This window comes from Oncorhynchus kisutch, linkage group LG11 (assembly GCF_002021735.2).
Source record: "Oncorhynchus kisutch isolate 150728-3 linkage group LG11, Okis_V2, whole genome shotgun sequence".
NCBI classification, from domain to species: domain Eukaryota; kingdom Metazoa; phylum Chordata; class Actinopteri; order Salmoniformes; family Salmonidae; genus Oncorhynchus; species Oncorhynchus kisutch.
This window is the reverse complement of record NC_034184.2, coordinates 59,358,474-59,371,856: the sequence shown is the minus strand read 5'-3', so window position 1 is coordinate 59,371,856 and position 13,383 is coordinate 59,358,474. Positions and strand designations below refer to the sequence as shown.

The 13,383-nt window shown below is 45.9% G+C and overlaps 1 protein-coding gene across 4 annotated transcripts in view; it reads right to left on the bottom strand.

The window, feature by feature from the left end:
- nphp3 (nephronophthisis 3) overlaps positions 1–13,383 on the bottom strand; it is a 23,469-nt gene extending 10,086 nt beyond the window's left edge. For 2 of the 4 annotated variants that reach the window (XM_031835973.1, XM_020494808.2), the window contains exons 1-23: positions 13,286–13,379; positions 12,263–12,661; positions 11,701–11,826; positions 11,165–11,315; positions 10,594–10,746; positions 10,088–10,221; positions 9,606–9,766; positions 8,812–8,968; positions 7,616–7,690; positions 7,108–7,275; positions 6,677–6,780; positions 6,325–6,583; positions 6,118–6,215; positions 5,765–5,867; positions 5,301–5,383; positions 5,068–5,206; positions 2,915–3,079; positions 2,626–2,720; positions 2,358–2,480; positions 1,933–2,122; positions 581–822; positions 411–486; positions 52–179 (exon numbers count right to left, since the gene is read on the bottom strand). In XM_031835973.1, coding sequence (XP_031691833.1) covers positions 52–179; positions 411–486; positions 581–822; positions 1,933–2,122; positions 2,358–2,480; positions 2,626–2,720; positions 2,915–3,079; positions 5,068–5,206; positions 5,301–5,383; positions 5,765–5,867; positions 6,118–6,215; positions 6,325–6,583; positions 6,677–6,780; positions 7,108–7,275; positions 7,616–7,690; positions 8,812–8,968; positions 9,606–9,766; positions 10,088–10,221; positions 10,594–10,746; positions 11,165–11,315; positions 11,701–11,826; positions 12,263–12,586 — 3,254 coding nt within the window. In that variant the 5' untranslated portion in view covers positions 12,587–12,661; positions 13,286–13,379. Of the gene's footprint in view, positions 1–20; positions 180–410; positions 487–580; positions 823–1,932; positions 2,123–2,357; positions 2,481–2,625; positions 2,721–2,914; positions 3,080–5,067; positions 5,207–5,300; positions 5,384–5,764; positions 5,868–6,117; positions 6,216–6,324; positions 6,584–6,676; positions 6,781–7,107; positions 7,276–7,615; positions 7,691–8,811; positions 8,969–9,605; positions 9,767–10,087; positions 10,222–10,593; positions 10,747–11,164; positions 11,316–11,700; positions 11,827–12,262 lie in introns of all 4 variants that reach the window. The other 2 variants (XM_031835974.1, XM_020494807.2) reach the window with 2 other exon arrangements.

Below are 13,383 nucleotides of genomic sequence, written 5' to 3'. Positions count from 1 at the left end.
CATCGTTAACAGCTACCTACACAAGGTGTAGATGTGTAAGGACTGACTCACTCCAGGTTGTTCTGGAGGTAGTAGAGGACTCCCAGCTCGTTGAAGGTCTTGGCACAATCTGCTGTGTCTTTACCCAGAGTCAGCTCCTCTAACTGGAGGGCTCGCCGACGCAACAGAGTAAAGCCATACTGCAGAGATAGAGGCACGGTCAATTCACTATTAATGTATACACATTACAAACAAGTACACATGAACACACACACACTAAAGCCATGTTGCAGAGAGAGAGACGTGTGTGTAATATGTATGCATTAGATTTGTAATTTTAGGTGAAAATTGAAAAAAAGTGACCCAATCCTTCATTAAAGCACACACAAAAAAGCCAGGAGGGACAACCAACCATGCTAATGTGTCCTCACCATATGGCCTTTCTGGCGGGCAGTCTTTTGGCGAATCCTCACAGACCTCTTCCTCAATTTTTCGGCTTGCTCATACCTGTTAACAGATGACCCATCAATCACAAAGTAACTTTAGTTGAAACAGACCCACCCACACACCTCCCTTCACTCTCAGTCATTCACTCACTCACTTGTTCTGCTTCTGGTAGAGCATGGCCAGGGAGTCCAGTTCGCGTGCGACACAGGCGTGGTCTGAGCCGTAGGCGTTCTCACTGATCTCCAGGGCCTGCTTGTAGAATTGCTCTGCATTGCCATACTTCCTCCACTGGACATAAACCCCGGCCAGCTGGTGTAGGGACAGGGCAACACTGGGGTGGTCCGGGTCCAGGGCCGTCTCCCGGATCTCCAGTGACCTCTGTAAGGGAGCTACCGCCTGGAGAAACATGGATGGACGGACACGTTTATCATGTAGTACGTCGACAGCATGACAACATACAGTGTATTTCGGAAAGTATTCATACCCCTTCCCCTTTTCCACATTTTGTTACGTTACAGCCGTATTCTTTAATGTATTAAATATTGTTTTCCTCTCACTCCGACAGAGCTCACGAGTTCCTCTGTAGAGATGGGAGATCCTTCCAGAAGGACAACCATCTCTGCAGCACTCCACCAATCAGGCCTTTATGGTAGAGTGGCCAGATGGAAGCCACTCCTCAGTAAAAGGCACATGACAGCCAACTTGGAGTTAGCCAAAAGGCACCCAAAGGACTCTCAGACCATGATAAAAAATAAAGATGAAACAAAGATTGAACTCTTCGGCCTGAATGCGAAGCGTCAGGACTGGAGGAAACCTGGCACCATCCCTACGGTAAAGCATGGTGGTGGCAGCATCATGCTGTGAGGATGTTTTTCAGCGGCAGGGACTGGGAGACTAGATAGGATCGAGGGAAAGATGAACGGCGCAAAGTACAGAGTGATCCTTGATGACGCTACAGAGCGCTCAGGACCTCAGACTGGGGCAAAGGTTCACCTTCCAACAAGGCAATGACCATAAGCACACGGCTTCAGGATACGTTTACGAATGTTTTTGAGTGGCCCAACCAGTGCCGACTTGAACCTCGAACATCTCTGGAGAGATCTGAAAATAGCTGTGTAGCCAAGCTTGTAGTGTCATACCCAAGAAGATTTGAGGCAGTAATCGCTGCCAAAAGTGCTTCAACAAAGCACTGAGTAAAGGGTCTGAATACTTATTATGTACATTTGATATCTGTTTTTTAAATTTTGAATATATTTGCAAAAATGTCTAAAAACCTGTTTTTGTGTTGTCATTATGGGGTATTGTGTGTAGATTGATGAGGGGGGACCCCCCCCCCCCCAATTTAATCAATTTTAGAATAAGGCTGTAACGTAAATAAATGTGGAAAAAGTCAAGGGGTCTGAATTACTGTCACGTACCAATAGAACAGAAATCCCCATTTCAAATCAATGGGTCTGTACTGGGTGGACTGGCGGTCATTTTACTACCCACTTTCTACGCACATACCTGACTGAGCAGGCCCAAGTCTTTGAGGAAGCGACCCAGTGTCTCATACAGGTTGCCCAGCCTGATCATGCTGTCCTCACTCGCACAGCTCTTCTCATAGTGCTTCAGAGAGTCAAAGTACTCAGTGGCCATGGAGCTCTTGTCTTTGCCCACATACTGCCAGTAGGCCAGCAGCTCAGAGAAATGGCCCCTAGGAACACCAACAGACATATCAGAACTTTAATTGATGTTTATGGTTCCTGTTGATCTCATGTATTGCACATTTTGAGTCAAGGTTAAGTCTGTGCACAGATCAATCACCGATACAAATGCCAAAAAACATAGGAGAATATACCGTACTACTACCCAGACCAAGTCAAAACCAAAAGACACAGAAAGTAAACAGTAGAATGGCAAACAGTCTCATTGTTATATAGAAGTCTGACCTCTTGTAGAGGTTCTGGGAGACAAAGAGGTTAAGGAGGCTGAGCTGCAGCTTGGCCCTGTCCTCCTGCTGCTGGAGTAGCCAGGGCAGCTCGTCTGCCACCCGCCACGTCACCCTGTCCTGACTGAACATACACACACACACACACACACACGTTAAATTCACACCAACACTTATTGTGTCGTCAAAGATGAACTCCAGTCACTATTGCTAATATTAATTCTATGATACAACATGATGCTGGCCATGTTACTAGTGGTTGGCCTGACCTGAGTTGCTGGCTGAAGTAGTGGATGAGCTTCTCTCTGTAGGCAGGAGAGCAGGTCCCTCCATCCATAAACTCCAGCCGGACGGCCTCCGCGGCCTAAAGCACAGAGACGGCGTCAACAGAAAGCCAGTGTGAAGCCTCTCACTTACATTTAACATCATTGAGTTTCAGAGTCTGAGAGATTATTACTCACGCGCACACACACACACACAAACTGCCGCCAGTGGACCAAACAGGGAGATTTCAATGCTCTCATCCTATGGTGTTTGTAGGGGAGACTGAAAGCTAACCTGTAGGTGCTGGAACCTGATGAGTCCACAGCCCAGGCCTACAATACAGAGTCTCTGTAGGGTGTAGAGGAGGGAGGAGAGGACAGGCAGGCCCAGGTCTGGAAACACTGCCAGCACCTCTGACTCACTCACACCGTTGTGACTGGCACACACCAGACACAGCATCTGAGGGAATCAACACACACACACACACACACACACACACACACACACACACAAACACACACACACAAACACACACACACACAGGAAAGCAGAACAGATAAACAGCTTCAACATTCTTGGGAAAACCCTTGATGTCACATTCTAAATAAAAGGCATGTGAAACTATTCTGATGGTTAGTGGTACCACAGAATGTCCCACCCCCTGCCAAATGCAGTTAGGTGAAGGTATTGGCGGGTAACAATGTCTATTTCACCAGCCACGTTGGCGGGTGGTCAATTTACAGGGCTGTAAGAGCATTACATCATCTGATTCAGAGGGGTTGGGTTAAATGTGGAGTTGAAGGCATTCAGTTGTACAACTGACTAGGTATCCCCCTTTCCCTTTTGCGATTGAAAATAGTCAAGTCCAGTATGAGCGCACGTGTGCGGGTTAGGTTTATAAAAATGCTGCAGTAGCTGTTTTCAGAGTATTTCTGCTGTTTTGTTTCATAGCTGCTAATTGCACAAATAAATTTGAATCCTCGATCCCACCTCGCATAGAAACAATGCCTGGCATGGGAGCTGTGCGCAACGAGTGAAGTGCTGATATAAAAGTTGGTCTAATTTACAAAGTGAGACTTTGACCTCATGCTTCTTGGCTATTTACATTGTTTTGTTCACAAGTTGGGTTGGGTTTTTCAACGTTAGTTTGAGTCTGCTGCTTCAACGAAGTGACTTCCTAGTCAGATCCCAAATCTCACACACACGTGACAGGACTCGAGTGTCCCCGATACATTTACATGAACATTTGAGTAATTTAGCAGACGCTCTTATCCAGAGCGACTTACATTAGTGAGTACATACATTATTATACTTTTGTCGTACTGGTCTCCCGTGGGAATCGAACCCACAACCCGGGCGCTGCATTCTCTACCACAGTAACCTCCCGCCCTTAAAACGGGCTAGCTGAACATTTTGTCTCTGATATTCTGTTAATTAAAAGACTCGGGTCACAAAAAACATTAAATGAAATTGAGCATTATACCACATTGTTACTAATAAATGTATTGTTTTAGAAACATTTCCAAGCATGGTCATCTGTTTGTGTTTTTTGATGTAATTATGGCAACAACAAAAAGTGTTGGCTGGTAAACATCTGAGTGGCTGGCATTTAATATTTTTTTTTATCTACCTGCCACAGTGGTTGGTGGACCAAAAAGTACATTTTAGGCCCTGGTCTTCATCCCAAATTGCATCCTATTCCCTATATTATGCACTACTTTTGACCATGTACCCTTTTCTTCTTTCACCCCCCCTCTTTTCACCCCAGTTTGTCATATCCAATTATGATCTTGTCTCATTGCTGCAACTCCCCAACAGGCTCGGGAGAGGCGAAAGTCGAGTCATGCGTCCTCCAAACCGCGCTCCTTAACACCCACCCGCTTAACCCGGAAGCCAGACGCACCAATGTGTCGGAGGAAACACTGTTCAACTGACAACCGGAGTCAGCCTGCAGGCGCCCAGCCCGCCACAAGGAGTCACTAGAGAAGTGATGAGCCAAGTAAAGCCCCCCCTAACCCAGACAACGCTGGGCCAATTGTGCACCGCCCTATGGGACTACCGGGCACGGGCAGATTGTGACACAGCCTGGGACCGAACCCAGGTCTGTAGTGATACCTCAAGCACTGCAATGCAGTCAGTGCCTTAGACCGCTGCGCCACTAGGGGGGCGTTGAAATGCAACAACATTGCTGAGAATTTTCTTGCACAGCAGGAAATGCAAACCTGTAGTGTATTTGAGTTTCAAAAAGGCTTCTAAAGTTTGTAATTTCTACAGAAATTTCAGACTAGATTTGCCCTAACAAAAAAATGTACCAACCCCTACAAAAATGTCCATTGATTATAGTCCAAATAATAATTCACATTTCCTGTTGCTGCAGGATTATTTTCCTGCTGTTGCAAATGAAGATCCTACATCTGCAGTGGTGAAGGATCGTGATGGTCCCTTACCTCTCTCATGACGTGTCTCTCCCCGTCTGTGCTGAGAGAATCTAACGCCACCTTGAGGCCCAATCTGTACAGAGACATGGTGTCCTGACACAGCAGACACTGCTCTAGAGTCCTCTCCAACGACCAGGCACACCTACAGCTGGGACACAACGCAACACATCTATAGACAATACCACACACACACACACACACACACACAAAGAGACACGCCCACACACACACAGTTTACTCACTTGGTGATCATCTTGGCTAGCAGGGTGACATACAGGGCGTTACATGTGGATGCAGAGCGACAGTGTCTCTCCAGTTTCTTATCCTGTTGAACGGACAGACGCTCAGCCACCGTTTGACACACACAGATCTTCTCGTCATGAGAGTTAAAAAGGGGGAAGTTCAGTATTCTACTAATTGATGTTAGATGGTTCCCCACCCGGAAAGTAGTCAATGGACCAGAATAAATTGTAATCCATGGTTTGATTCTTTTGAAAACAGCCACTACAAACTTCAGCTAATTTTAAACACCTCTAGCTAAAAATCTAATGGGAGTGATGGGGGCATGCGGCGCCTGTTAAAAATTGCGTGGTCAAATAAATTAAATTATTTGGTTTGATGTACATTACTTAAAAGGTGATTTGGCCTTTTTTTTTTTTACACAGAACTTCCAGTAGTAACAAAGTGATATCAGTTTAACACCCACCTGGTCTTTAGTGAGTTTGACGTCAGCTGCCAGGCACTCTGTGTTGATGACACTCTTCACCTCTCTGGGGTTCAGGGGGTCCAGGTGGAGGGTGGGCCACAGTCTGGAAAACAACAGTCATATCACACAATCACTATTAGGCCACAATACATAGGCATTACACAGGAACCTTATATCATACCCCAAAATACATAGGCACTACATAGGCCACACAATACATATCTATTACATTATACATAGGTGTACCTTCTTCCAGGCATTACTCAGGCACTACATTAGCATTACATATGTTGACATAGGACTGATCTGGAGTCATTTTGTATGGACTAACTAACTAAAATTGTGTACTCTACCTCCAGGCCTGGGGACAAGTCTCCACGTTGACAGACACCACCACTCTGACGTTGACCGGCAGGGGGTCAATCAGCCACTTCATGTGCCTCTCTGCTTGCTGAGGGAAAATACAGTAGAATATCAAAAGATACAAACCTCAGAGTAACAAACTGACCTCCCCGACGCGTTCGCCTCTCTACGGTCTTACTGTGGCAGTAGCCTAGTACCTGTATCTGGTCAATGGAGTCGATGATGATGATGATGTTGCCTTGGTGTCTGGAAGACAGTCTCTCTAGCCAGCGAGGGAACTCCTCGAGGATCTTGGAGGGGTCCATGGATAACCCAGAGATGGACCAGAAATGCTGCAGCAGCTTGACAGTGAGGCGTTTAATAATGAGTACAGGCTCAGAGCTGGTGGAAAGAGGTCGCCCCACAAAATGGTACAGGAACAACGTGTTGGGGGAGTGCTTCTGCTGCAGCTCAATCCTGGAGGAAGAATTGAGTTGATTGATTATTAAAACACTTAAGGTAAAATAATGTAAAAGGTCGTTTTTAAATGGATAATGGCTGAGCTCTTACCATTTGGACAGCAGGAGAGACTTCCCAGAGCCGGGTCCCCCTGATACCAGCAGTGGTGGGGTGGGAGGAGGGGCTGCCACCATGTCATTCAGACGATCTATGTACTGAGGACAGAGCATGACATCACCCGTCATACAGAAGCTCCTCTCAACCCACACAAGCAACCGCTATTACACTTTATCACTGCTAGTCATCATTTGGAATATTCCACCTGAAAAGGGATATTTTACTCAAAAACATATATTTGAGTATTTTGTTGATTTGTCCACTGGTAATGCATTCCAAAGTTTTCAAAATAGCGCAAGTTCAGTACAAAGGAGAAACCGTGATGATGATATGCAAATTCAACAACGAGTAACATAACCCTTTAGTCACAAAATCCTTTAAATATAATCATGTCTTCCTACTGAGCTAGAGAGAGAGAGACCCACCTTCTGGAAGCCCAGTTGAGCTGCGGCGCTGCAGGCTTGCTGATAGGCCTCGATCTGCTCCTGCTCATCATGCAGGTCCCACAGCACGTCCCCCGAATCCTCCTCGCGCCCCTCGTCTATCCCCGAATCCTTACCGTCCACGTCGCTGCCCTCCAAACCCAGCAGTTCCTGTCAGAGAGGGAGCGAGAGAGACAAAAAAGGGCACTCTTAGAAAAAAGGGTTCCAAAAGGGTTCTTCTGCTGTCCCCATAGGAGAACCCCTTTGGGTTCCAGGTAGAACCCGTTTGGGTTCCATGTAGAACTTTCCGTGGAAAGGGTTTTTACATGGAACCCAAAAGGGCTACCTGGAACCAAAAAGGTTCTACCTGGAACTAAAAAGGGTTATTCAAAGGGTTCTCCTATTGGGACAGCTGAAGAACCCATTTCAGGATACATTTTTTCGCCACCTAAGAGTGTATCTAGTATAGTGCACTACTTTCGACCTGGCCCCCTAGGGTTTGTAGGCCTACCTGTTTGATTACTTTCTCCAGCTGAGTATAGATCATAGACGCTCCTTCCTCTGGGGAGCCACCATGGTCCACTACCTATGGAAGTGGCACAGCGGTATAATAGCCAGGCTATAGGACATTCATACACCATGGAATCTTCAGTTCTGATATTGCCATAAAACACAATACGACCATTTCTGCCAGTAGAACAAATCAATCTTTGCGTATCACAAACACAACACCCAGTATGCCAGTTCATTATTCTACCCCTCTGTATGTGTATGTATACATAGTGGAATGAATATCATATATTTAATATATGACATATAACATATGAATATCTGGAACTGGCATACTCAGCTCAAGATTTTCAGGTGTTGGGGTAGAAGGTAGCCTAGCGTTTAAAACTGTTTGGCCAGTAACCGAAAGGGCGCTGGTTCAAATCCCTGAGCTGACTAGGTGAAAAATATGTTGATGTCCTTTTGGGAAATTTAAATCAAATTTTATTTGTCACGTGCCGAATACAACAGGTGTAGACCTTACCGTGAAATGCTTACTTACAAGCCCTTAACCAACAATGCAGTTCAATAAACAGAGTTCAGGAAATATTTACTAAATAAACTAAAGTGAAAAAAATATATGTTTTCCGAAAGTAACAAGAAAATGACATAACAATAACGAGGCTACATACAGCGTGTACCGGTACCGAGTCAATGTGCGAGGGTATAGGTTAGTTTAGGTCATTTGTAAAGTGACTATGCATAGATAATAAACAGCGAGTAGCAGCAGTGTAAGAACAAGTCTTTGAAAATGTTTTGAGCCTTCCTCTGACACCGCCTAGTATATAGGTCCTGGATGGCAGGAGGCTTGGCCCCAGTGAGGTACTGGGCCGTACGCACTACCCTCTGTAACGCATTACGGTCAAACGCCAAGCAGTTGCTATACCAGGCGGTGATGCAATAGGTCAGGATGCTCTCGAGCAAGGCACTTAACCCTAATTGCTAAATGTTGTGTTTGCCATACGCAAAGATAGATTTGTTCTATTGATTTCATTACTGACATAGGCCAGTGAAGGAGGAGAGCGTAAAAGGCAGGAAGGAATTGCAAGTCAGAAAAGCAATGGGTTGGATTCTAACTCATGTCGACTCTGGTATACATGTGTGCCGCAGACACTAACCGCTGGACCACACATACCACATCCGTACGCCATTGGCTACCTTGACTTTGGCTGCCTTGTCTGCGGCGTTGACCCGCTCCAGCAGTTGCCTGGTGGGGCCGCTGAGAGGGTGGTCCTCCACAGTCCTGAGGTAGAGTACCAGGGGATGACCGTCTGGGTTCTTCACAAAGGCCTCCTCCGCATCCTCCAACACACAACTACACACGCACACAGAGAGTAACACACTATAACCTGTTAGAACATGTTAGAACATGCTATAGCCTATAACAGCAGCACTTCACATCCCTTTAACCTGGTAGTGCAGAAAAGAGGGAGCCACAGAGAAACTCAAGAGGTTGCCCTGCCTTCGTCCCAATTGGCACCCTATTCCCTATACAGGGCACTACTCTTGACCGGGGCCCATTGGGCCCATGGATGGGTTGGTTGCTTAGCAATGAAACCGAAGGGTGTGCAACTGTGGGTCAAAATAGACAGGGTTGGCTTAGATTGTAGACCGCATGTAAACTATATTTTGTCTCTAATATTTATTTAAATGAGCAATTGTTGTCTATAAAATACATCAATACAGTTGTTTGTTAGCTAGCCAGCAAATTGTAGCCATATTAGCATTGTTGTGACATCAGTCAAAACACCTAAAAACAGACATGTTATCAAGAACAAGACGAAACGAGCCACCTACGATTCCCCACATGGCAGAGTTTTGTCATTGTTGCTAGTTATCTGGCCAACCAGAATCACAACACACTGCCTTCTGCCCCGTTGAAGCGGGTTCAATGTTTCATGACGTTGTCAGCAGTACGTGGTCAAACAGTAGTTATACAGGGAATCACTGACCTAGTGATGGAGGATTTAAGAAGGAGCACACACACAGAGCTCCGCTCCATCTCCTGTCTGCGTTCCAGGGCATAGGAGGCTGCACTCTCCTCAGGGAAACAGATGTTCAGGTAGAAATGGCCCAGCCCCTCACACAGACTCCGCAGCCTAGGAGAGTAGCTCTGGGAAGGAAAGGAGACAGAAATGAGATAGAAAGAGAGAGAGGTGAAGAGAGATGTGTTATAAAGCTAGATAAAAAAGTACTTAAGGGTGAATTCATTGTCGGGAAGTAAATTAAGCTAGCGCGGTAGACGCTAGTACTTTTCAGACCCGGCTAGTAGAAAATGTGAGAATATGACACAGATTTTGGAACCTTGGCTAGTAGAATTCCAAGCAGGTCTACGAGTCGAGCTGGTCAGTGCCACAAATCCTTAAAGGGATAGGTCACCTGAAAACATTTGAGTGAACTATCCCTTTCATTTCAATCCCTGGTGTACCAGTACCTGGGTGAAGATGTCCAGCTCAGCCTGTGTCTCCTGGGTCGAGATCAGGTAGCAGCGCACCGTGTTGCTCCATAACGCCTGGGACACGTGAGGAGACACCTGCAGCAGACTGGCCACAGCAGCGTCCCAGTCATCTGAAAGATACACACACACATAATACTAATACTATATAGTATATACACACACAAACACACCCGGGCAGACGGACGAACACACACACACACACACACCCTCTGCCAATTACTTTTCAACAAGCTTGCAGCAATTAACCCACTTGAACACAAAATGGCCGATAGCACTAACCCACCCCATAGCCCTTGTGTTCCAAGTGCATGACCACATAATCGCTAAGATTTTCTACCAGTTGTGTGGAATGGCCTAAACAATAGCTTTCACCCTGTAAAGAACACGTTTATATACACAAAACACATACAGTATACAACCAGCTGAGACACCAAGGCTCAAATACATACAAATGTGTAAAGATCAAACCCTTGCTTGCTTACCTCTGCTGACATTGGCAAATGGGCCCTCCACATCGCACAAGCTGTGGGCAAACTCTGGTCCTCTGAAGGTCTGCTGCAGTTGCATCATGCTGCCCATAGAGGGCTCACTGCCCAGCACTCCACCACCCCAGTAATCACACGGAGTCCCTGCAGCTTGAGACAGGCAAATTACAGACGACTACGTCAGCTTTTTGAGTAACTGACGTTTGAGGAATTGAGACGATTGTGAAGCGTTACTTGGTCGATACTTTGACAAGTTTTAAGTAAACTGTTCAGCAATTTTGGTCAAATCTGAATTTTTTAATAGTTTAATTGCACTATTCATTTCCCCATTTGACTGCATTGAGCTACTGGATGCTGGAATTGCCATATTCATTCCTATGGGGCCCTGCATGTGGGAGATGGAGGGTGGCCTTAAAGATAAAACGAACGTCGGCTGTACTCAGTAGATCCTCTGCGACGAACGGTGGTGATTCAACATGTAGAATTTGTGGGATTTAAAAAAAAAATTTTTTTTAAAGACACCCGCTGCTTTTAACCGTTCGTCGGCACAATCTGTTTTGTCCTTTACCTGTGACAGTGGTGTGGTTGTCATCGTCATCCGAGTCGTCCGGGTCGTACACCATGATGCCCTGAGCTTGCAGCTGCTGTAGCTTGGCCTCCAAGTCCCTCTTGGCTCGCAGCAGGTCCTGGATCTCCTTCTCTTTGGTCTCCCGGAAGATCTGACATTTAGAGAAGATTCTTGTAGTTTTTAAAAAATATATATGTTAAGGTATTTAACAATTTTCTTGAACAGATAGAGAATGATAGTGGGGAAAGAAAGAGAAAGGTTGAGTCAAAGAGCAGTAGGCCGGATTTGAATCTGTGCCGACACCGTAGACATGTGTTCTGGAGGCTACGGCATTACCGCTAGACTAACCAGGCCACAGGGGAGAATGTTATGGTTTCATAATGATGAGCAGTAGGTTAAGTAGCTGACTTGAGATCAGAAGGTTGCCGGTTCAAATCCCAGATGGAACATCACACTAGGGTATTGTTACCCCCTACTCTCTATTATGTGCCCTACTGTGTGTTTGCCTGGGAGTAACAGCTATCTATTGGGGATACCTTAAACTGCCGTTTGACTTTGTCCCTGTCGTGCTCAAAGGTGGCAGCTCTCTCCATGGCTTGGTACTTAGCCTCTAGGGCACTCTCCTTCTCTCTCAGGATCTTTTGGTAGGTCTTCTGCAGAGCCTGGAAGAAACGTGATGATCATCACTGTTAGTGACAAGCAGTACAATAAGATGCCATGGCCAGGGATGACCTGATCCTAGATCAGCACTCTTATTATGAGATGCTTGATACATGGCCCCTGAACTGAACTCTTGATAGAGGAAATCAAAAGACAGGCTATTGTCTACCTACCTTGCCCATGCATTGTAAAAGTTATGGGCCTGTATTCACAAAGAATCTCAGAACAGGGGAATCTTAAGACTCTGATCTAGGATCAGTTGTGCATTTTAGATCAGAATGAATAAGATGAGGCTATATGGACAGAAGGTACATTTACATCACATTTGAGTTATTTAGCAGACGGTATTATCCAGAGCGACTTACAGTAGAGTGCATACATTTTCATACTTTTTCGTACTAAATGTCAACCCTTTTTAAACAGTGGCCCTGCTCTCACCTGCAGCTCAGCTCTCAGCCTCTTGTTCTCCTCGTCCAGCTTGGCCTCCTTCTTCTGCATGGAGGTGATCTCATTGTTCTTGCTAACCCGGAAAATCTCATACTCCTTACGGAGCCGTTCGTATTCGGCGGTGTACTCCAGGTCCACAGAGCCTGTGGATTTGAAGCTGGCTCCAATCACCCTGGGCCCTCGGCGAAAGGAGCTCCGCAGGAGGCGGGCTTTAGGTTTGACCTCCACAGGTATCTCACAGGCCTCCCCACCCTCGCCCCCATACGCATCCTCTATCACCTCCCCAGGGCTCACCAGGGAGGAGGCTGTACCCATGGTGATGGTGGCTCTGGACCAGGCACTCCACAGTGGCCTTACTGAACTAAACCTTCCGGATGGTCATTCCTGCTCCTAGGGATGAAGCCAGTGATTGGCATGTCATTGGCTGCAACACGCAGGACGGGGAGTGATGACCGAAAAAGTATGTCTTAGCGAGCTAGCTAGCAACCCAATAAATAAAGGGATAATGAATGCATATGGTGGGAATATATTATAGTAACCGATAATGCACGTGCCCAAATGTAGCAACAACAACAACAAAAATAGAAACCGCTTGCCAGTGAATGTGACAACATTTACGTTTGCATTGATTTTAACTCTGGTCCAGGGCGCAACAACATCTCGCGCTGCAACTTCGCTTCTGGTCACAACCTATTTTTAGTATGCGACACGTAGCTTTAACATAACGTTAACGTTAGTTACATCAGTTGTAATGATGCTAGCTAACATTAGATATCTCGTTAGCTAGCTAACGGTACCTAACATTACCTGTTATGGCAAGAACGGGTGAGACGAAGATGGAGCCAGATGTGACTGGCTTGCACAGACATAATGGACTGTCTATGGCACGTACCTAGCTAACGTTAGATAGCAATACTATTTAGTTCTAATTGACCTAGCTATATTTCGAATAGTTGGCTAGCATATTGAATGATTCCGATTGCTTTTTTCGAAAGGAGTCCAATAAATACTCACACACAGCTATCCCCGTGGCGTAGCTTCTTCCTGGCTGCCCTGGTAACAAGATATCCTCCCTACGGGTCCTCACCGAAGTCAAAGTAATTTGCGAATCA